The sequence below is a fragment of the Lepisma saccharinum genome, chromosome 11, assembly GCF_977018435.1.
Source record: "Lepisma saccharinum chromosome 11, izLepSacc3.1, whole genome shotgun sequence".
Classification (NCBI taxonomy): Eukaryota; Metazoa; Arthropoda; class Insecta; order Zygentoma; family Lepismatidae; genus Lepisma; species Lepisma saccharinum.
This window is the reverse complement of record NC_139239.1, coordinates 10,312,630-10,337,804: the sequence shown is the minus strand read 5'-3', so window position 1 is coordinate 10,337,804 and position 25,175 is coordinate 10,312,630. Positions and strand designations below refer to the sequence as shown.

Genomic DNA, 25,175 nt, shown 5'->3' with positions numbered 1-25,175 from the left:
GATCTGATGTGTCTGAAGCATCTGTGAGGTGAATAAAGAAATAAGTTGAATATGGTGGACAGTGTGAGCCACAAAGGACAGATGTGTGCATAAAATAATTTTTGCCCCAAGATTCTTACGCTGTTTGAAGAACATTTGCCTCATGAATAGATTTGCGAGTACAAAGGAACTTAAAGATCAACTTGAAAAGAGTGGTGTTCGTGCATCTGAAAGAACAGTACGGTGTAGGCTCTCTGATATGAACCTGAAGGCACTCAGACCTGCTAAGAAGCCAAAATTAACCCCTGCTATGATTCGTAAAAGTTTTTGTTGGGCAAAAGCTCACAAAGAAAAATATTTGAACTTTTGGAGATCTGTTTGCTTTAGTGACGAGTGCACGTTTGAAATCTTGGGGAGTAAATCTCAGTTTGTGAGAAGACGTCCAGGTGAAAAATACAATCCTGATTGTGTTGTGCAGACTGTCAAACATCCGATAAAAGTTATGATTTGGTCAGTCGTAAGTGGCAAAGGTAAAGGACATCTGTATTTGGTTCAAGGAACAATGAGGCAAGAACAGTATAGGGAAGTGCTTAGAAGAAAGTTGCTACCTCAAGTAAGAGAATGGTTCCCAAATGGAGAACCATTCGTATTCGTTTCTACAGAGTGAAAATGTCCCTCTTGCCCTGGCCAGGAAACTCTCCAGATATGAACCCAATTGAAAATGTTTGGTACCTATGAAAAAAGACGTGGCAAAGCAAACAATTTCGATGAGAATTGGCCTAATTGAAAAAATAATTCAAGTGTGGAATCACCATCCTGATATGAAAGAGACAGGACAAACATGCGTTGATAGTATGCGAAGACGAATCAAGCACTGATAAAGACCAAAGGCAGCTTAACCAAATATTAAAATTGACTTCCAGTCATATGTATTGTACAGCTAATATTCAATAAAGACATTATATTTGTAATTATTAATGTATCAAGTAATTGCTGTTTCTTGTTAAGATTTACATGCAATCGATGTAATATTTCATGGAATAAAATAAAAACAAAAAAATTAGAAGAGATAACATATCCTTAAAATTTTGCCTAAAACTTAAGAGGTGTGTCAAATAATTTGGCAAGGGGCTGTAGTACTCCCAAAACTTTATTAAGGAACATATTTATAAAACTCTCTTCAAATCTAAAACTAAAAATCAAAATACAAAAATATGAATTTTTTCAGTTCTATTTTTTTTTTTTTAAAGTGAATTTTGCTGGGAAACTAGAATATGGAAGTGGCCATGGTGGCTGTCAGTAACGCGTCTGACTACCATGCTAAAGGTCCCAGGTTTGATCCCCGGCCGGTTGAAATCCGAGAACTTTTCTAACGTTGGAAGCGGCCCTGGTGCCCAACCAGCGTCGAATGATATGGGTACCGGGGGGGTAAAGGCAGTCAGGGGCGTGATGCTGATCACATCACCCCCACTCACGACCGGATCAAGAAAGTGTGGGGCGTTACCCCCACACCCCCTATATGCCTTCATGGCATGGTGCTAAGGACAGTTTTTTTTTTTTTAACTAGAATATGGAAGCTTGACTATAACTATTAGAAGGGGCATGCATATTTCGTTTTTGACGAAAAAATGAAATTTGAACACACACATTGTAGTGTTAATTTTACGTTTTTGAAAGGTGTGAGATGCATTTTGTGACCATGTTTTGTCACGAAATAACGCGAAATGAACTGCAAAAAGCGAAATTAACTCTTAAACATGAAATTCAGGGTTTATTCACCGACGCGACACCTTCTGAGGTCTGAATTATCCTGAGAGTTATGCAATGTCCTGTGGTTCTTTATTTATATATAAAAAATATATGTACATATATATATTTTTTTATTTTTAATTTTAGAGTTGAATAGAATTTTATGTTCCTTAAGGGTTTGGAAGTACTTTGAACAAGCTTTCAAATAAAGTTTCTGATTTATAGTGGTTTCAAAATTGCATAATTTTCCTTGCATTTTTTAAAATCAAATAGTGTCTTTCTTTGTGAGCTGGTAACACTAACAAATCAATAGAAAAGGAAAATATTTAATTTTTGGACATGTCATGTGGTCCTTTAACATATATTTATTTCAGCAAAATCCTGTATGGTGAGCGGAGAGCACCTATATGATCCGAGATGAATTCACCAATGTGTCAGGAGATGATGAGAAAGCAAGTACATAATGTGAAACATGAAATTTATAGTTTCCTCGCCAACAACAATTCCAGGTTGAATTATCGAATTAGTTGTGCAAAATCGCATAACAATGATTGATTCTGCTGCAAAAATTCGGATGAAAAAGGGAATTCTGTACAGAGCTATTAGTTATCAAGCAGTGAACAGCACCAGTTGGAGCCCTATGCAGCAAGTGCTGGTGCATGTGTGTGTGTGTACACAATTGAACAGCATGTTGTGTACCACCTACAAACATAAAACAGTAATCGTGCATCAAAATCCAGGTGTCCAAGAACAAAAATGCATGGGAATACCATCAAGGTTTATGTGAACCCTGTGTTAACGATCAGTTGCATGAAGGTTGTTTCCTGTGACAGAAGCAGGTGTTGTGCAGGTAGCATTATGAGGTCTTGGAACATCCTCCGTATTCCCCTGACACGAGTCGTGATTTTGACTTGCTTACACGGTTGAAAGAACTCATCACGATTTTCTTCTATTCCATTGGTGCTCCCGAGGAGTGCTCGATCACGGTGATCAATAGAAATCACTGCTGTCGGCATCCAATGAGTTCCATACATTTGAGAAAAGCTCCAGCACTTCACCGGTGATTACATTAGTGGGATGTAATAGAACTTAGCATGAGAGTTCAATAAAATCATTGTACTACATAAAGGTGCTATTAGAATGCATATTTTTATTTTTTACAAGTAAAACTTTCAACGAAAAATGCAGGCTCCACCAGGACTCAAATTCAGTTCTCTGGCATTCCATGCCATTACTCCACCAACTGAACTTATTGAGCCAGCTTTAGCTTCGCTTGATTTTTTGCTGCCTCTGTTTTACCTGTGTGGAATTCTTTCTCCTGTGTGTGCCAAATCGTAAAATATTAACTATCCTTTTTAAATCAAATTTGGCATTTTATTCATCATTTTAAGAACAAAATATGTTCAGTTTTGTACGAAAATCATGATATTTTGTTCACCATAATCCCTATTAATAGTATACACCGTCATAAAACATACTATCTGTGTTGGATACCTTACCTGATTTATTTCATCCACACAACGAAAAGGCACTCTGGTAAGTTCCTGCAGTGACAACATGTAAATGGCAGTTGCTACAGTTCTCTCCCCTCCACTTTGGTGATGTTGCGTTAGCTCCTGCAGTTGCTCATTGTCCCTGAACTTCACACGAATTACCAAACCATAATGTTCAAAGTCATCCTGCAAAAACAGTGTTTGTGTTATGCAATTACACAAAAATTACAATTACAAGAATGAGGGAAGACCAAAACTGACAATTAATAAGACTTACCGTAGCATAATCATCCTTATGATTACAAGAATATATTAAAAAAAGTAAAGTGCTCCCCTGGGCTTAGCACCATGCCATGAAGGCATATAGGGGGTGCAGGGGTAACGCCCCACACTTTCTTGATCCGGTCGTGAGTGGGGGTGATGTGATCAGCATCATGCATCTGACCGCCTTTACCCCCCTAGGATTTCCCCCAGGTACCCATGTTGTTCGACGCTGGGTGGGTGCCGGGGCCACTTCCAACGTTAGAAAAGTTCCCGGATTTGAACCAGCTGGGGATTGAACTCGGGACCTTTATCATAGTAATCAGACGCGTTACCAACTGAGCCACCATGGCCACTGATTACAAGAATATATTGTAGCCAATGTAGGTAAGTCCTTAAAATTACGCTGATTAACTAAAAAATACAAATACATCAAGAACATGTATGTAAAATTTTTGTTCATATACCCAAGTTTAATGCAAGATTTTAATTTAATTTTTGTACAGGCATACCTCCCTCCCGTACCAATAATCATTTGAAAATCTATAGAATTGTACATTTCTGTAAGTTTTAAAAAATACACCTTTACAATTTTATCGATAAAATTATGTACCAATATGAAATTAAAAATGATTACGAGATACTGCCATAGGAGAACAAGAGGGATGTAACTCCAAAATGCTTTTGTTTAAAATATCTCCTCTGAAGATCTGTATTTGGAGCCAGATCGGTGTATCTCCTCCACCTCTGGTTCTTAGCACTAAGGTGGAGTCACATATCTCAAATTTACTGGCTTGTTTTTAGTCAGACATATTCCTAAGAATACATTATTTCCTCTCTTCTGTGAATTTGATCCAATGGAGTTACATCCACCTGGTTCTCACATGACAATATATAGGATCATGCACAGTAAATGACATGATTCAGAAAACTAATAATTACCAAGAGATGCGAAAGGAATGAGAAACAACTATTACCTCATGTTGACCAGTTGAGAGGGACACTTCTCCCGCACAACCCATTTGCTGGAAAAAGTTGCTGAAATTGCTATTTATCCTTTTTATCAGATCATTCAATGGTGTCAGCCATTTCTCTTTCAATGTCTGAATTTTACTTTGAATTTTCTCAATTTCTGAAGTTTTATGCTCAACACTAACAGTAAGGGATGCTATATTCTCCTTTCTTCTTTCGTATTCTTGTATCACCTGGAACCAAAATTACTTTTTTAAGCATACACTAGCAAAATTGAAGTACCACTGAAGTACTTGAAATAGCTTGCGACATACAGATATGTGAAAACTGTGCTTCAACCTGGTATCAAACCATGTTCTTTGACATTGTGTGCCAATGTTCCACCACTGAGCTGCAAAGTCACCTCTGGCCTCCCCACAATTTCCATAACTTAATGAGTCGCCATCTCTCGACCAGCCCTGATGATGACTTCGAGATGGAGTCAAAATCTTGGACAGACTTGAAAGTGTTTTATCACGCTGCTTATTTTGGTTTGTGTAGTTTTTAACAAGGCTGTTGCCGGTAAGTGACATAAGAAGTTTTTTAATATCATAAGGTTGAAAACGTTTTTTTTTTTTTTGTGGGAGTTTTATTGAACAGACTTTGCAGTGACCTTGAATGATTTTTCTGAAGCCGCATGCATAATAACAATAAAATATGAAGTTGCCTGTGTTCTTCCATAGAAAAAAAATAAATAGTGATAAATATTCATGCCTAATACTTACACTGCAGTGAACATAGTGGAAAAATTCTATAAAAAAGTTCCATGATTGAGACAATCTTATTTCTGGTGAATGATAAGTTTTATATGGCCAATGTTTTCATTATCGTAAGTTATGGTATCTGGGAGATAGTATCACATCACATTGTTTACATTCAGCTAGGAGTTCTGATTTCTACCACTGGATGGTGCTGGGGGAAATGGGGAGGGTTTCTGGGCCATTATCTGTTCAGTTTGTTACGGTTTGTGCCTATTTGGTTCCAGGTTGGGAATTTCCAGAAGGTCTGTTCTTCTTCTTGCTGTCTGGGATCTTCTGGAGTACAGGATTCACATGGGAAAGCAGCAAAGAGCAGAAAATGACACCCCAAACCACTGCCAAATGGGAGAAATCAAACTTTTGCCAGCTGAGTGAAAGCATTACAGTTAAAGCTATCTTACCTTTGTCCCAGATATCATAACTTGACTTAATTCCTTTTGCTCCATCAGGAGCATAGGGTTTCAGTGAAACGCCTCCATTTGGCTCTGTGCCGTGCCAACTCCTTGACCTCTCTCCATGTTTTTCCTTTCTCGGCTGCTTCTTCTTCTACTGTTCTCTTCCATGTCTTCTTCGGACGTCCTACTTCCGGGCTGGGCTTCTTGGGGGTTCCAGTCTAAGGCTGATTTCTCTATTGCTCCAGTTGGTTTTGTCCTAACCAATTCCATTTTCTTCATTTTATTTGGGTTGCAATTGGCTGTTGTTTAGTTTCTCTCCATAATTCTTCATTTGATATTATTTCTGGCCATTTTATATTGAGGATACGCCTGAGACAGCGATTAATAAAGGTTTGTATCCTTTTCGTGTTAGCTTGTGTGGTTTTTCATGTTTCGCAAGCATACAGTAAAACTGATTTTACATCTGTATTGAAAATCCTTATTTTTGTCTTTCTAGAAACATTGCAGGTTTTCCAAATGGGATAGTTGCATAAATGCCACATTGGCTTTCTTGATTCTATTTTGTATCTCTTCATCTGAACCTCCTTCTTTTCTTATGACATTTCCTAAGTATGTAAATGACTCTACTTGTTCAACCAGCTCATGACAAACATTCAACTTTTCTTTTCCTCTTGCATTGACTCTCATTTATTTAGTCTTGTTCACCTTAATAGTGAGTCCTGCTATCTTTGCTTCCTCCTGTAGTCTTTTTAATTTCTCCTTCATGTCGCTAAGCCTTTGAGCTAATAAGCAGATGTCATCCACAAAATGTCATAACTAGACTGAGGATTTGTATGCACTACCAAAAGATGCATGCAAATATGGCAATAAAAATATGTAAACTTGTAAGCACGATACAATCTCTTATTCTACGAAATGCGAGTACTTGCTGAAAAAAACTATTACACAAATGAGACACAAAATGTCAAGGTATTCCTCTTTTACTGAAAATGTTGGGTCAAAGCTGTGTACAATAATTCGTGTCACAGTAAACAACTAAGTTTTTCCTACATTTTCAACTGTGAACTTCCTTCATTTGTCTGTTAACACTAGTCTGTAGGCAGAGAAAGATCTCTCAACCAGGGATAACTTCGCGTTTGGAACATGCAATAACTCATTGACCTTGTCAACATCCAGGTGGTGGTGGCTGGAGGCTAATTTGGGATAAGTAACTTTGGAAAGTGGTGCAAACAAGTTTGCAATCTGGAAAAATCTTACATTTGGCCGAAAAGAAACATTCCTGACAAATTCTGTAAAATATGCATTTACAGCTAAAATATACAAAATAAATATGCCTCGATTTCCTTACATTTTTGTCAAAACATACAAAAAATCAATATAAAACATTTGCATAGAAATCCTCAGAATAGTCATAACCAATGATACTGAAGACAGAACCTTCGACATTAATCAGTTGTAAGGATGAAGAGAATAACGTTGAAACATGGTGCTTTTCCATACAACTGGAATTATGCCAATACAAATAATTTTTCGGATTAAAAACCTTCTGCGAGTTATTCAAAATGTACAATTTTCAATATTTCTTCACCACCATTGCGAGGCAAAATTTCTTAATTAAGTGACAAGTTTCTAAATATTCTATTATCTTGAAAGTGAATGTTTTAAGCAAAACATTCATAAAACTAAATGCAATTTTTATTGTCTTCTGAAATATTTCTTCACTGTTTAATATCTTAAACAATACATTCTTTCTTATTGTTTTATAAAATTATTAATCATGTCACCCGATGGAGGCACATAGTGGTTCAGATCCCACTTTAAACTGCAGGTCCAGTCCCGATTAGACTTACGGTGCATAAAGTAGACTTAAAACCCCAATTCAATGAATCAATCTTAATGTCAGTAAAAATGAACTACATATTGTGATGCATCAGATACAAGATGCCTGCAGTTTATTTGTGGCATAAAAAAGTGCATGGTGGTATGGATACTTACACCTTCATCTGCCTGCACCAAGCAATCGGCTTTGGCTTGAGTATGGATGATAATGTTCTCAAGTTCTTCCAAGTTATTTGTGTACATACTAAACGTTTTCTTCAATTTGTCAGGTAAACTTTCAACATTCTGTACTCCTGACATATCTTGAGCTAGCTTCAAAAGTCTCTTGGCTGTATCTCTTGTATTCTCTAATTCCTTTTTCACTTGGTCCAATGTAGCCTGAAATAATAACAGGGTATTGTATTTAAATATCAAATATGAGAACAAACATTTGTTCATAATATGGAAGTTTTCAATTTTCTACAAAACTCTCACAACAGCTGGTTTAATTGATTGACTGATTTGATTTATTTTACTTTGCTTTGCTTTGCTTTTCTGCTACTTTTGCCTAGAGGCGAAGATGAGGATGAGATGAAGAAATTGATAAAGGGTCACTCACAAAGACCCAGGCCAGGATTCGAATTCAGGAAACCTGTCATGAAAGTGTACTGTGCTAACTAGTCCACCCCGAAGTATCTAATCTTGATATATAACAAGGAAAGGTTCAATTTGTATTCAGTAATGGAATAAGGAACATTTGAGGATATTCGAAAAGCAAATGAAGCAAATAATACAGTGGAACCTCGATTTTACATTTTTCAGAGGACCAAGATGAAAAACTTAAGATGCGGGGAAAATGTAAAATGGAGGAAATACCACATTGCTATGTTGAGACCATAGAACTCCGCCATTATTAGTCCCAAGTCTGGATGCGAAAGTTGGAGGAAGACATATAGAGCAGAACAGCTCACAGCAAGCCCAGAGGCAGAGAGGTGGCAGCCCCTCCACTGGGCTAGAATGATGTAGGCCAATCCCCTGCACATTTGAAGCCACAATGATTAAAAGAAGAACAAGAGAGGAAGCTGGACAGATCACGACAACAAATTGGGGAGGATATGGTTCAATAAATGTTGGAATGTGGAACGTAAGGAGTCTAAATGGAAAAGAACATGGACTAGCAAGAGAGAAGAAAGGTAATGGAAATGAAGAACTCTATGAATTTTATATTACAGCAGAGTACCAAAACAAGAAAGAGCAGGAGCAGGAGTGGCATGTATGATACATAAGATAGAATGGAAAATATCAATGGAGATTTATAAATGAGAAAATAATGACAGTAGACATTTTAGAACAGAAAGAAGAATTATTAACTTTAATGATAGTATAAGCCCCTAATGAGGATGACACTTCAAACAACAAAGATCAGTTTTATGAAATACTACAAAGAACTATTGAAGACTTAGATAAGGAAGTTATTATCCTAGGAGATATGAATGCCAGAGTGGGAAATGAAACGGAATGCTGGTGAAAAGTAATGGGAAAGCATGGAGATGAACTGAAAAATAACAATGGGAGAGAGAGAGAGTACTAGAACTCTGCATAATAAATGATTTAGACATACACAAATACACTAGAGAGGAACCAAGTGGAAATGAAATATGTATATATAATACAAGGGTTATTTTTTAAGTAAGGTCCGTTTTGCAATAAAAACGAAGTAAGTAAATGTTTTTTAAAAAAACATTTATTTGCTGAATTTACATACACTTCTTTATTTGCTACATAATTTCCTTGCCGGTTTAAACATATATCGTAACGAACTGCGAGTTTTTGGATACCCTCCTCATAGAACTCTGCCGCCTGTGAGATAGCCAGTTACTCACGGTCATTTTCACTTCTTCATCAGTGTCTAAACGCTTGCTGCCCAGGAAGGCCTTCAGATGGCGGAAGAGGTGTAGTTGCTAGGTGCAAGGTCTGGACTGTATGCGGATGATGATCTGATCAAATCTTTTGGCTGGGAGGTATTCGATCATCTGCATGCAGTCCAGACCTTGCACCTAGCAACTACACCTCTTCCGCCATCTGAAGGCCTTCCTGGGCAGCAAGCGTTTAGACACTGATGAAGAAGTGAAAATGACCGTGAGTAACTGGCTATCTCACAGGCGGCAGAGTTCTATGAGGAGGGTATCCAAAAACTCGCAGTTCGTTACGATATATGTTTAAACCAGCAAGGAAATTATGTAGCAAATAAAGAAGTGTATGTAAATTCAGAAAATAAATGTTTTTTTGAAAAAAACATTTAAACATTTTTTAAGTAAGGTCTGTTTTGCAATAAAAACTAAGTATTTACTTACTTTGTTTAAAAAAGAAGTATTTACTTACTTCGTTTTTATTGCAAAACGGACCTTACTTAAAAAATAACCCTCGTAGATTACATCATTGTGTGGAGAGAGATGAATAGAATAATATCCAAGAAGAATTTAGAAAGAAAGTGAGAGAAGAACTAGCGAAAGAACAAGTACAGGAAACAGGAGAGGACTTAGAAAACTCTGAAGTAAATGGAAAGGGGTAATAACATCTGCAGCGTTAACAACTTTGTGGAATAAAAAGAGAAAAGAAAAAAAATGAAAGGAATATCTTCCATTAGGTACCCCGAGTCATTTAAAGAATATAGAATGCAAAGAGATAAAGAAGAAAGTGGTTTAAGAGGTAAAGAAAAAATGCAGGAAACTTGGAAGAAATATGGAGCAAAACTGTAAAGATCAAAAACTTTTCTACAAAGTTCTAAACACGAGGAAACAAAAAGACTGCCCTTTAAAATTTATACATGACAAAAATAAGAAATTATTAACAAATTCTGAATATATAATAATGAAAAGATGGAAAAACTACTTCCAAGAATTATCAAATGAGAATGAAAGAACTAATGCAATAAATGAAGAGAAAGAAGAAGAGAAAAGGAAAGAGGATCAAGATATCCAAGATGTAAAACAAGAAGCAGCAACTACATGGGAAGAGTTAAAGAAAGCTATTGGAAGAATGAAATTAGGAAAGGAAGGAGAAGATCTGCTGCTTAAAATAGTAAATATAGCATCGAAGGAAAATAAGATAGTGAAGGATTGCGAAGTATCAATTCTAATAACCATATATAAGAAAGGAGATAACGGGAATGCAAAAATTACACAGGCATCTTGCTTCTTAGTGTACTTGGTAAATTATATTCAAGAATTCTGGAGAATATACTTTGACAAGAAATAGAGGATAAATTGGAGTAGTGTCAGAGTCGATTCAGACCTGGAGGAGATCATGTATTTACAATAAGACAAATAATACAGAAAGTTGTAGATATAATAAAGAACTATATGTACGATTTATAGACTTGGAAAAGGTCATTGATATGGTGCCAAGGCAAGAGTTATGGAAAAAAACAGAATATAAAAAATATAAAAAAATAATTAATAGAAGAAATACAAAGTTTCTGCAAAGAAAAACGGATGCTATGTCAGAACTGACAATAATAGATCAGAGGAATTTATAACAACTAGAGTAAGTAAGACAAGGTGATATTTTATCACCATACTTGTTCATAATACTAATGGATGATGTTCTGAATGAAATGAAACCAAAGATGAGAAAATTCAAAGTAGGAAATTGGAAATTGAAAACAGTAACCATATCTGAACTTTTATATGTAGATGATATTGTATTGTTTGCAAATTCACAGGCAAACCTGCAAAGAAATGTAGAAATAATAAATGGTAATCTGTCAAAGAAAGCTATGAAAATATACAAGGATAAAACATCTGTCCTAAGGATAGGAAGAAAAGAAAAACCCTGCATAATAAGCCTTGAGGAGGAAGATCTAAAACAAGTACAAAACTTGAAATATCTAGGTGGTGTACCCATCAATAGTAATGGAAAAATTAATGAGAAATTTAAAAAGGTTTCTTGGAAAAGAAGGAAATAAGCCAAAAAAACAGAAAAAAATTGTTTACAAATCAACTTATATACCAACATTGATATACGGAAGTGAATCTTGGATATAATTAATGAAAAACAAAACTTACAAACAGTAGAAATTAAATATTTAAGGAAAACAGTGGGAGAGACAAGAAGGGACAAAATCAGAAATCAAACAATTAGAATAATGTTAAATACAAAAACAATAGATCAGAATGTTGAGCAAGCACAACTCAGATGGTTTGGACAGCTCTGCAGAATGCCTCAACATCAACCTAAACAGGTATGGTAGGCAAGAATGGAAGTGGAGGCTTGTGAAGAGACCGAAAGAAAGACCACGTAGGAGAAGGAATGAGGGTGTGTATGATATCCTGAGCAGGAGGAACATTTCATGGAGTGAAGGCAGAAGATCGTGGCAGATGGCGAGCTCTCTATAAAACCAACCTCGACACCAAATGGTAGAAGAGGATCGGAATAGGTAAATAAGGGATCTCAAGATTGAATGTATAATGTGGGAAAATGTAAAATCTGAGTTTCACTGTATATATTAAATAAAGCAAAATGTTTCATATTTCAGTGAAGGAAGATAAGGGAATACATTAACATAATCAAACAGTTATTTTATTTGTGAAACTGCTTATTAATAGAACTACTAGTATCTAAAGATATCTGTTTAGCAGTTACGTGGAGATAGGTAATTTACTCTGATAAGCTTACTTTTAATTTTTTCCACGCAAATTTTTCTTCGCGATCGATTTCGCCACCTGTCTGGTGGCTTTGTCAGGCATGTACTGTAAGTAAGCTTATCAGAGTAAAAAGAACTACTAGTGTTAATCAAGATAAATTTACAAGTTCAACTTCATCTCATATTTCAATTATGCATTAATTTCTAATACTTGTTATGTATGAGTTTCTCTGCATTGGAAATGCTGGAGAAAATGACCATCTGTATCTAAAACTGAGAAAAAGTGGGTAGAGGAACTGCATGGCATGTTATTCAATTATGTGCCTGTTAAATGGCTCATTTATTAACCTGGTCTGTACTTGAAGTAGCATTAATTGTTCAACTGCAATCTCGAATTTTTTGTTTTATCTTTTCTAGCTCCCTAGCTTACTCATAACAAGGATGAATGGTGAATTACTGATATATATGAAGGCACTTTTATGTAAAAATTATGGCTCAAGTGGGATTATACCACAGGATTTGAGACAATTTCTACAGGCATCTGTGTAATTCAATATTTCTTTAATATCCACTTCCGGTACACAGGTCCCTTCCTTTCCACAAATGCACTTGTGGCTCTTTGACATTGAAAAAAGTAACAAAATCCAGACAAAAGATCGTTACATAAATTCATGACATTTTCATTAAAAAAATAATAATAAGAGGGTGGCCACTCTAGGACCATGATAAAATTGAAGGGTACAAGCAGATGTTTTCTCTACTTCAATCTTACGTATTACTCTCTCTCACCACCTACACACACAAATATATGAACACTATAGAGGGTCTGTGCGATTCCATTCAATTACATGGTTTATATATTTAAAATATTTAAGATGCAAAGTTTACATTTGCGATTACATCTTCAAACACACGTCACAAAATTTACAGGATATACTAATCTACGAAAAATTGTTAATTTTATAAGAATTCCAACTTCAAGATATCTTATCTTGCAATCATTTTCCATCTGCCAGATAGATTGTTCTGGAAAGCACACTAACAAAGTAAACAAATTGAGAGAATTCTGTTTTATTTTCCCCACACCTTACTTTTCCTTTCTTGATAAACATAAAAGCTAAATGTGTATAAATTCAATGGAAATTGGATTAATAAAAGTTGGAATTTTTCTACAGAGGAAAATTCAAGCAGAAATCACACATAATTCCCAGAATTCAAGGAATTCCCGGTGAGGAGCCACCCTGAATAAGTAAAAAATTCGAAAACAAGCAATAAAAATTCTGTTTAGTATGTAAGGTTACGAGATGTATTTAGGGAATGGGTATCATTAATATTTTACCTCAAGTTGTTGGCATACTTCTTTTTGATCTCTTGATTGAGCCTCAATTTTTGAGAGTTGATTTGCAGCTACGCTGACAACGTACTGGTATTTCTTGTGGTTAACAAGAGCCTGTTGCACTTTTTCAAAGTCAGTCTGCATGTCCTTCTGGATGCCAAGTAGCTGACCAACTAATTTCTGGAATTTTAAAAAAAAAAAGTACATAATAATCTATTACCAAAATCATGGGACAAAACTGATACCATTCTGAACAGATATGTATGTTGATATTTACATATACTGATGTTGGAACATGAGAAAACTTTCAATTGCTCAGAATAGTTAGAAGTGCTAACACATGTGCAGTCAATGGTATTCTTACAAGCCAGAAGTGTTTGTGACTGTACACAAAACTATCCCACTGAAGTAATACTACATAAATTTACCAAAGTTCTACTTTGAAATATGTTAAAAGGTAAAAAAATGTAAAGTGCTCCCCTGTGCTGAGCACCACGCTATGAAGGCATATAGGGGGTGTGGGGGTAACGCCCCACACTTTCTTGATCCGATCGTGAGTGGGGGTGATGTGATCAGCATCACGCCCCTGACCACCTTTACCCCCCAGGGTTTCCCCCAGGTACCCATGTCATTTTTTTTAAATATGTTACATAAAATAATTACAATATTAACCCTGTGATATTTGTGCATAATTTTGAAATATGGATATTTGTGCACTACCAGTTTATTCTTTCTAACCATGCATAATAATTATCCCTTTCCAAAATAATTTTCTAAGTGATTTTTAAACTGTTTTATATAATTTTTTGTTAAATTGAAAGAACATTTTGTATTTACGAATTTTTCATTATTCATAACATTACCTTCACTAAAATTGCCAAAATGCAAGGTTTCAAAATCACTGTGACACCAGTAACACACTGGATCTGGCATACTGCACAGCCACACACAAACACACACACAATCACATTTTAAAAACGAATATTAAAAGGCTGACTTCAATGTGCAAACTCATTCTGGGTAGTAAGAAGCATAATTGATTGAAGCCTACCACTGAGCCTATTTGAGTAGCAATAAAAATTGCGAGACTGGGCTACTGTAGTAGACAGGCAATGGTCACATGGGTAAAATAGCTGTCACATAATCAGAAAATCCATTATCTACACAATTTCATGAAAATTGTGTATAATGCCCATATTGACTCTGTGAAAGTATTGTGTATCCTATGAAATAGCACAACTCCAGAAAAGTATCGGCTCTGCCCAAGATAAAACAAGATATTTTTAAAGGTAAAAAAAAAAATACCCTCCTGAGACCCAGTGTATTGCATGCAATACACAAACAACGTATTACGTCATCGCCCTGACAAATGCAACAACCAGTTCAATGTTTGTGTTTTCTGTTTGGCGCATGCTTTAAGAACGAATTCGTCTGGCAACCGTTTTTGGGCGTGTGTGATGTGGTTGATGAGTGTTGCCACCTGTGTGAATTTCAAGATGGCCATGCAGGAGCAACCGTCTACATCTTCGTCCGGTAAGTTTCAATTTTATCAGTTATTACCTTCTTGTTAGATGTTTAATTTTTGTGAATTCTTTCATAAAGCAACCTGCTTTATAACTATTAGTACTGTATTTGGACAAGCACTGTTACGTAAGAGATATTCATGAAGAAATTAGCATGTATTGCATGCAGTACATTGGAACAGCAGTGGGTTGTATTGCATGCAACACTGTATTGTATACAGTACATTGGAATTTGGAATTAGTATTTTATGCATATGAGCATAATTTATTATTCCTGAAAAGAATAAGATAGGCTTCGAAAAATTGTTCAGTAAATTTAAATTTATCCTGTAGCATTTTTGTAAAACATACAATCCACATCACCAGTCACTGTATTAACAATATTGAAAATATATTAACTTTTATTTATAATTGACGTTAATTTCTTACTTTTTTTTACAGGTAGTCCGTTCCGCAAGTGCACAAATATATCAATTCCTCCTCATGAACTTTATGAGATTTTGTATGATGATTTGGATGATTCAGATCTAGATTTGAGTAGTGGAAATGAAGAGGAATATCATCCTGATGAACCAGTCTCAAGTGATGAGTCAGACATAGAAAAACCCATTAGCAATTCAGCATCACAGAATGAAATCGTGGATTTGCCCTGGAGTTCAGATGAAATGTTTGTTCCACATCTAACTGAATGATCAGCTGACAGCATTGATGATAACAGAATGATTGATACGGAAAATACGGTACAATTGTTTGAAGCATATCTTCCAGATGAAATGTTCGAAACAATGGCATTCTGCACAAACCAGAGATGTGTTCTAGATTCCGGAAAGTCACCAAATATTACAAAGGAGCTCATTTACGAGAAGCTGTACAGTTTGAAATTTACATTTACCTCTAGGTAAAGCAATCCCCCACTGTAGAAATTCTGGATGTCCTTATCATGCACGATTTCGGTGTAAGGCTTGTAATGTCTTTCTCTGTCTTGTTCCAGGGAGGAACTGCTTTCAAAAATTTCACTTGGGTGTAAATAATAGTGCTAAAATGTGCTATAATAGAATGAAAAGTTATGTTCTTGGGTAGAATACAAAAATGTTACCATTTAACTTTCTTTGCTGTTATATATTTAATACGAAATAACTTCAATTTAATTGTCATTTTGAACCAAGATATGTAAAGTACTTAAGGCAATAAAAAATTTCATAAGACGTAAAACCTGTAGTCTTTAAGACCCAATGTATTGCATACAGTACGTCAAAGTTCTTGCATTGTTGAGCAGATATTATTGCAGAACTTGAATTTTTGCATTTAGTAACAGAAAATGATATGGAAAAACCCAAGAAGCAATAAAAATATGCATGGAGTTTTTCTTGGGTCTCAGGAGGATAATTAAAAATTGACAAGGCTACAGGACACGAGTGATTTGTGTTTATTGGTAAAAATCATTTCATGAAGTTACAAGGTTTTATCACCATCACATTCATAAATACGGAGAAACTAGTACTCACTTTTATCCGTGAAGCTGTTTTTTCTTCTTTTTCGATTAATTTCAGTGGCCACTGCCACCATCCTCGTTGGAACTTGCTGCGCTGTTGCTTGGCGTGCGTCTTTTGTTCGTAGTTCTCTGGCTGCCGTTAGGTGCGCTGCTAGGTGCGCTGTGCGTCTTGGTGCGTCGTCTGCTATTTCCGGGCGATAACTGCTGCAGTAGTGGAATCCAAGTATGGTGCGCTTGCCCGCTATCGATGTTTAGTTCGTGCGGGAAGTGCATTATGGCGTGCGTTTCCTTGATTTTGGTGTCTATGAGCGTGTGGGCAGTGTGTTTGACTCGAACTTTTTGAATTTTATGGCTATTGTATTTGATATGTCTAGCAAGACCAGTAGTGGGTTGGGCTTTTTTCGCATCTGCTAGGTGCTGTTGGATTCTTTCATTGACAGATCTGATGGACCTGCCGATGTAATGGGCTTTGCATTCACACTCTGCATCATATACACCTGGGTTGTCAAGGGGGGAGAGGAAGTACCGTTTGTGCTTGTTCAGTTTATCAGTTATTTTGGAGTTGGGTTTGTGCGCTACTTTGATGCCAAATGGGAGAAGGGCTTTGGCTATGCGGTTGGAAGTGGTGGGATGGTAGGGGAAGGCAAACCATTTATATTGGTCGCTGGGGGGTTGGTTGTGGCTGGGTTGCTTGTGGATGGGTTGATTGTGGTAGGTTAGGGTGTCTGACCTGTATTTCCGCCTTACTGCACCAAGTGGAAAGTTGTGATTCAGTGTAGCCATGTTTCAGGGCTATTTCTGTGATGGTGGCTATCTCCTCTCGTAGATCCTCTTCTTTGCCACAGTAGGAGAAGGCTCTTCGATAGAAGTTTAGCCACACATTGGCTTTTTGCTTAGGGGGATGGCTAGAGAGAGCATGTATGTACTGGTTGCCTGCATCCGGTTTTCTGTAGACGGTGGTTGTGAATTTGTTAAGTGCACGGCTGATGGTGATGTCCAGGAAGTTGATTTTACCAAGTTTTTCATGCTCTACGGTGAAGTTGAGCCTGGGGTGGATGTTATTTAGTTTGCTCACTAGGAGGTTGAGTTCTTCTGCCTTTTTGTATACAACTATTGTGTCGTCCGCGTACCTTCCATATCGGATGTGTTGTAGTTCTGGAGTGTGGAGTATCTCTTTTTCAGCCAAGTGCATGACGATGTTGGCTAAAGGAGCTGATAGCGGGTTGCCCATCGCAAGGCCCTCGGATTGGTTGTAGAATTTATCTTCAAACTGAAAGTAATTGTGTTTCAGACAAACTTCCAATAGCCTGGTTATCTCTTGTACCTCTAGGGCCGGGATTCTGTTAGTTGTCAGCCATCTTTCCACCGAACGCAGTGCTAGGTCTATGGGGATTGAACTGTACATATCTACTATATCAATGCTGGCTAATTTTGCACTGTCAGCTTGCACTATTGAAGTTACCAGATTTTTAGCATCGGCACTGTTGCGGAACACGTATGTAAGTTTGTGGTTGAAATGAGATATTTTGTTTTTTAGCCAGTTTGTTAGGTGAACTGTGGGGTAATTGAAGCCAGCTATTATAAGTCGCATGGGGATTCCAGGTTTATGAGTTTTAGGAATGCCATAGGCAATGGCAGGTGAAGGGTGGGGATTGAGGAGGAATCCCCCCCCACCCTTCACCTGCCATTGCCTATGGCATTCCTAAAACTCATAAACCTGGAATCCCCATGCGACTTATAATAGCTGGCTTCAATTACCCCACAGTTCACCTAACAAACTGGCTAAAAAACAAAATATCTCATTTCAACCACAAACTTACATACGTGTTCCGCAACAGTGCCGATGCTAAAAATCTGGTAACTTCAATAGTGCAAGCTGACAGTGCAAAATTAGCCAGCATTGATATAGTAGATATGTACAGTTCAATCCCCATAGACCTAGCACTGCGTTCGGTGGAAAGATGGCTGACAACTAACAGAATCCCGACCCTAGAGGTACAAGAGATAACCAGGCTATTGGAAGTTTGTCTAAAACACAATTACTTTCAGTTTGAAGATAAATTCTAAAACCAATCCGAGGGCCTTGCGATGGGCAACCCGCTATCAGCTCCTTTAGCCAACATCGTCATGCACTTGGCTGAAAAAGAGATACTCCACACTCCAGAACTACAACACATCCGATATGGAAGGTACGCGGACGACACAATAGTTGTATACAAAAAGGCAGAAGAACTCAACCTCCTAGTGAGCAAACTAAATAACATCCACCCCAGGCTCAACTTCACCGTAGAGCATGAAAAACTTGGTAAAATCAACTTCCTGGACATCACCATCAGCCGTGCACTTAACAAATTCACAACCACCGTCTACAGAAAACCGGATGCAGGCAACCAGTACATACATGCTCTCTCTAGCCATCCCCCTAAGCAAAAAGCCAATGTGTGGCTAAACTTCTATCGAAGAGCCTTCTCCTACTGTGGCAAAGAAGAGGATCTACGAGAGGAGATAGCCACCATCACAGAAATAGCCCTGAAACATGGCTACACTGAATCACAACTTTCCACTTGGTGCAGTAAGGCGGAAATACAGGTCAGACACCCTAACCTACCACAATCAACCCATCCACAAGCAACCCAGCCACAACCAACCCCCCAGCGACCAATATAAATGGTTTGCCTTCCCCTACCATCCCACCACTTCCAACCGCATAGCCAAAGCCCTTCTCCCATTTGGCATCAAAGTAGCGCACAAACCCAACTCCAAAATAACTGATAAACTGAACAAGCACAAACGGTACTTCCTCTCCCCCCTTGACAACCCAGGTGTATATGATGCAGAGTGTGAATGCAAAGCCCATTACATCGGCAGGTCCATCAGATCTGTCAATGAAAGAATCCAACAGCACCTAGCAGATGCGAAAAAAGCCCAACCCACTACTGGTCTTGCTAGACATATCAAATACAATAGCCATAAAATTCAAAAAGTTCGAGTCAAACACACTGCCCACACGCTCATAGACACCAAAATCAAGGAAACGCACGCCATAATGCACTTCCCGCACGAACTAAACATCGATAGCGGGCAAGCGCACCATACTTGGATTCCACTACTGCAGCAGTTATCGCCCGGAAATAGCAGACGACGCACCAAGACGCACAGCGCACCTAGCAGCGCACCTAACGGCAGCCAGAGAACTACGAACAAAAGATGCACGCCAAGCAACAGCGCAGCAAGTTCCAACGAGGATGGTGGCAGTGGCCACTGAAATTAATCGAAAAAGAAGAAAAAACAGCTTCGCGGATAAAAGTGAGTACTAGTTTCTCCGTATTTATATACTACCGCGTCTCTCTTTTCCCAATCATGAATCACATTCATAATTGGGAAAAGAGAGATGCGGTAGTATATAAATACAGAGAAACTAGTACGTACTCACTTTTATGCTGTTTTTTCTTTTTCGATTTCAGTGCCCACTGAAATTAATTGAAAAAAGAAAAAACAGCTTCGCGGATAAAAGTGAGTACTAGTTTCTCCGTATTTACCATCATATTCTTGTGTACACAAACTACAAATCTGTGGTCTAACAAAGGGGTAGGATTGCAAAATCTGTTTGTTTGTCTGTCTGTGTATTGCTGTTGAAGCCGGTGTCTTTTTAAGTGCTCAATTTTCAAACATGCCGTACAGTAGAAAAAAAACAAAGCTCTAGGACTAATTGTTGAAGAGAGATGAAATCAGTTTTGTTTTCTTTCTTAAGAGACAGGGCTTTTAGCGGAGGTAAAAGTAATACATTAAAGGAGGAAGAAGAAAAAAATTGAATTTTAAAAAATTGCCCGTGCCCCACAATGGACTGAAGTGAATGAAAAATGTAGTAAGTAGTGGTGGTAAATTCCTACAACCATGCAAAGTTTCGTTGAAATCAGACTGATATATCTTGGCAAATAATAAAAAAAAAAGGTGGCAGTGTTGCCAGCTTTCAGAACAATTTCTAGAATTTCGCTTCTAGCATCGGCCCTATGGGCGGATGGACAAAATTTGGAGGGAAGCACGACAAAATACCACTTTATAAGGATATGTAATGCCCATGCTGGAACTTTGAAAAAAAAACAACTGGAAATTATGGCATTCAGAAATTTTGCGTAATTATGGAAAAATTCCAACATTGGGCCTTTGTGCCCTTCCCCCCCGGATCCTTAATTGTCGCACATTGCTTAAAATGTTGCTTTTTACTCATTCTTACATGTACATTCTACATTTTTCAAAAAGATGAAGTGGTTGAGGAGTTTATCTTCAATTTATCCCATAGTAACAAAAGGAATACAAATGACACTTTCAAATGGAGCTTGTTAATAATAGTAACAATGGATATATTGCTTTGTAATTCGAATATAAACAAAAAAGACAGAATTGAAATATAGTGTAGTTTTTTAAAAAAAAAGTATCTTAATTCTACCACATGGTCTGGGCAAATTTCGAACATCGGGCCTTTGCCCCTTCGTCCCCTTAATTGTCAGACGTTGCGTAAAAGATACTTTTTACTCATTCCTATACGTAGAATTTAATTTTTTCAAAAAGATGCAGCAGTTTAGTAGTTTTGGTAATTTTAAAATTTATTCCATAATATTATAGGGATACCTAAAGGACTTTTTCAAATTTCACTTGTTATAAGTAGCAACAATGGATATATTTTGTAATTCGAGTATGCCACACTTTCATATGTATATTAAAGATAAAAAAAAGACAGAACTGAAATATTGTGTGTAGTTTTCAAGAAATGGCACGTTAATTGCTAGCATGCATTGCTGGTCAAAATATCGACCATCCGTCTTTAACGGAAATACAGGCATGGTTCCAAATTTGCCCATCCGGATGCTAAAGGTTAATTTAGTATTTGTCTTAACTTAACTTATTTTGCTCTCCTGCTTCCTTAGGCTAATCACAAAAATGAAAAACATGAGAGTAATAATAATTAGAAAGTATTATCTACAATAATTTTCTGCATGGATTATGCTAACACATCAACGAGTTCTTTCTTGGTATTACATACCTTGTTCGTTTCAGCAACCTTGTTTCTTTCTCGATTCTCATCAAGTTTCTCAGACTCGAGATCTTTCTTCTTCCCTCTCATTGCATTGATTCGAGCTTGAATTGTTTTCCGTTGTTCTACAACCGAAGTCAGTTCCTTCTTATGTGACCGTAACTTTTCAATTTGTTGCTCTTGTTGCTGTATTTTTAGCTGCTGATGGTTTTCTCTCTCCAATATTGCCTTCTTTTTATTTTCAAGTGCTGTTAATCTGAGAGGAATCAAAGAAAGGTTGTCAAATATTAATAGCAACACCACCTACTGAATCAGTTCACTCTTAACAGCCAATTCTATTTCAGAGTCTATGGCATCTGCTAACTACCAGAATTCTCATTTGCAGCTGTGACTTTTAAAAATATTTTTTTAATGTTATAACACAACTCATGGTGTAACAGCCTGTGATATGCAGTGCCAAATTTTCTATAACTGGGTTATGCTACTCATTCGTGGCATATACAGGAAAACCTCCTAATACGAAGTACTCTGTAATCCGAAGTTTTCCCATTCCCCAGCCAATAAGATGTAATTTTTAATGTTTCAGTATGGATAAATCGAAACACAGATAAATTTTAATACGAAGTTGTTTACAACACCCTCAAAACTGGTTTCGCTTAATTCGAAGTCGAGAAAAGAATACAGAATGCGAAGAGAGCTTGGATGTTATTTTAAATTTGAGCTTGGCTTGTTTTCTTGTACTAAGAGCTGCTGACAATTCAGTGGAAGCAGCCAGAAAGGTGAAAGGCCGGCTGTGCTTGCATTCTTTGTAATGTGCACGGCAAGATAATCGCTGAATGCACCACCTTGGAAATATTCACCCGTGCCACAAGATAAATGCGAGATAAGATTGCAGGAATGTTCCAAGATACAGAAGTGTATTACATGGAAGTCTTGCCCATCCATGTAGCTCTGAACTTGAGTTTCAGCAGTTTCCCTGTATGCAAGCAACTCTTGGCCTGGTAGCCGACAACTTCTAGTAAACGCTTTAATTCAAAACGTGTTCTTTGTTCTCTGTAACACTTCAGAAAAACTTACACACAATCAAAGCCAACCTGCTTAACACATTGGGGTCTCACGACGGGCATAGCCCGCAGTGCACTTAAAGTCAATGTGGACGAACGACGAGGTATAGCCCGTCCTGCGGTATGCAATCGCTTTGCTGATTGAACGACGGGCTAGACGGGCTATGCTCGTACTTCATCTCATGCGCGTGTTCATTCAAGCCCCTCTGTTGAAATTCCAACCGCTAGGTGACTCATGTGCTATTTTTATCTCGCACCTGTGACTGTTTGTTGTCGCGTTGATGTACTGTGCATTGTTTAGAGTGGCGTAATTAGATCCAGACTGCATAGAGGATTCCGCCTCAGAGTTTGAAGTTAGCGACAATTTAGATGATGCAGATGAATTGGAAGGTTTGGAAGGTAGGTTATATTCGTAATAATTAATCGTTGACAATATAAACAGTGTTGCAAACTCTAGTATTTTATGAATGAAGTGAGAAGAGGTAATTTTTTGGGGTCTATGCATCTTGCCTCTTGCTTGATTCTCCTACATGCACTGATGTATTTTTAGTTTTTCCATTTATTATTTTCTACAGTGTATGTCAAATGAAAATTTATTTTATTTATTAATTTATTTATTTATTTATTTGTTTAATTTTTACAGATGACGCAGAACCAACTGATACATCGTCTGGTCCTGTCCTGCAGCCACTTTTTCATACAAAAGATAATTACTTGTAATTTGTAATTATTTTTTGTTATGTGCACATAAGAAGTATTCTTAGGCAAGATTCAAAAGATGTATTGATAGTTTATGTAGTTAATTATTGAAATTTCCAGATTACGAACTTAAAATATCTCTATACTAACATTTGTTACAATGTTGTACTTTTTTTTCTTCACAAAACATTGCTGAAAAAATATTAAAAAATGTCTGAAAATGAAAAGAAAATTTAACAAATTTTTGTTCATTGAAAAGAGGAAGTTTTGTAGATTTAAGAAATATGTGGTAAATAAAAACAAATTAAAAATATTTTTTTTACGATTTTTTGAAAAACAACCAAAAACCGCAGACCAGAGGTAACAATGCTGTATTATGAGACCAGACCCGAATGTGTTAATGCATTGTCATCCAGGTTCAGGCAAAAGTTTACCTTGATCTTACATATCAGGGTGAAGTACAATTCCCATTCTTTAAGGCGAACTTTCCAAAAATTCATGGCTTAAATTCAAGGGTGCAGGCAAAAGTTTCCTCTATTTAAACCTTACTTATTACCGTGTGTAATCAATCATAAGCATATTAGAAAAATACTTATATTACACAAAACAATATTTAAGAAAATTAAAATACTTCCGTCTTCCAAGAACATGCAGGTGAGTGAATAACAGACAACGAACTGATGCTAACGCATTTCTCTTTCGGTCATAAAGGAATTTGTAGCTTACAAGCTCCAAAAAGGTTAAATTTGGCACCTTCCCATGACTTGCTACCTGTCAGATAGATTATTCTGCAAAGTACATTAATAAAGTATAGATATTGAGAGCAGTAACACAAGTGTGCTGTTGTGTTACTGCTCTTACTGATTTACAAAATAGATTTATCAAAGTACTGTTAATTTCTGTGGTGCTGGAACTTTGATAAATCAGTTTCAGTGATAGCTAAGTACTTTATATAACGTATATTTCAGTAAAATAGCACACTTCTGAATTTTTGGGGTCAATAGTGTCATTGTTGAAAAATTAAAATTTCATTTTTCAAGCATTTTGAGAAGTACAAAGTATCATAACTTTGAAACCACTGAACACACAAATCATACTACAGGGAGGTTATTTCAGTCGTTCACCGCCAGAGTGACGGCCGTTCCGCGGACTCTTCATGCAACAGGTCCCGGCAAATTGCGTTCAGGAAGTCCGTAACAGAAACCGCTTGTTTTGTAATGTTTCCACTTTTCACAATTACAGTTACAATTACAATTGAAATAAGCACGTACCTTGTCGCACGGATGCAGGAAAAGGTGTCCTCCCAAATACAAATATTTCTGGCACCTTATTTCTGACATCTAATCTTAGATTAGTCATCGCTACTTTATTCTCAGTTGTCGCGACAGCGCCTGCAGCTTATCGGGGGTTGGGTGAGTTGTCAGCCGCGAGAGGGCGCTTCATACTGCACGTGTCGGCAGTGATGCCAACCGTAGGGACATGTCCCTACGCATAGGGACTTTTCACTAAATTTCGCCCGCGTAGGAACGTAGGGACAGATTTTGCCAAATGAGGGAAAACGTAGGTACTTTTTTCAATCTTGGTAAATTACATTTTATGAATTAGTTTATCTGGATACTTTAGCGAGGAGGAGAAAAAAGAACTAACTAACAGATCTCCATCAGAATTTTGGAACATGTTATCGGTTACCAAAAACTTTCAAGGCAAGTTCCGTTTTGAAAACATTTCCACTCTCGCGAAAATAGTGCTAACATTGCCGCATTCTAACGCGGAAACGGAAAGAATATTTTCAATGTTAAGTGATACAAAAACAAAAAAGGGAAATAAAATGGGACCAAAATTGTTAAAGAATGCAGGAAATACAGCATCACCAACCAACATCTATCTCTTCACAGCAGCAGCATGTATGACTTCAAATAA

General features: G+C 37.1%; 1 protein-coding gene across 4 annotated transcripts in view; it reads right to left on the bottom strand.

Annotated features, from left to right (window-relative positions):
* Positions 1–25,175, bottom strand: part of SMC5 (structural maintenance of chromosomes 5) — a 73,327-nt gene that overhangs the window by 5,403 nt on the left and 42,749 nt on the right. For all 4 annotated transcript variants that reach the window (XM_083130681.1, XM_083130682.1, XM_083130684.1 and 1 more), the window contains exons 15-19: positions 21,502–21,748; positions 13,449–13,625; positions 7,642–7,863; positions 4,460–4,687; positions 3,228–3,407 (exon numbers count right to left, since the gene is read on the bottom strand). In XM_083130681.1, coding sequence (XP_082986807.1) covers positions 3,228–3,407; positions 4,460–4,687; positions 7,642–7,863; positions 13,449–13,625; positions 21,502–21,748 — 1,054 coding nt within the window. The remainder of the gene's footprint in view (positions 1–3,227; positions 3,408–4,459; positions 4,688–7,641; positions 7,864–13,448; positions 13,626–21,501; positions 21,749–25,175) is intronic.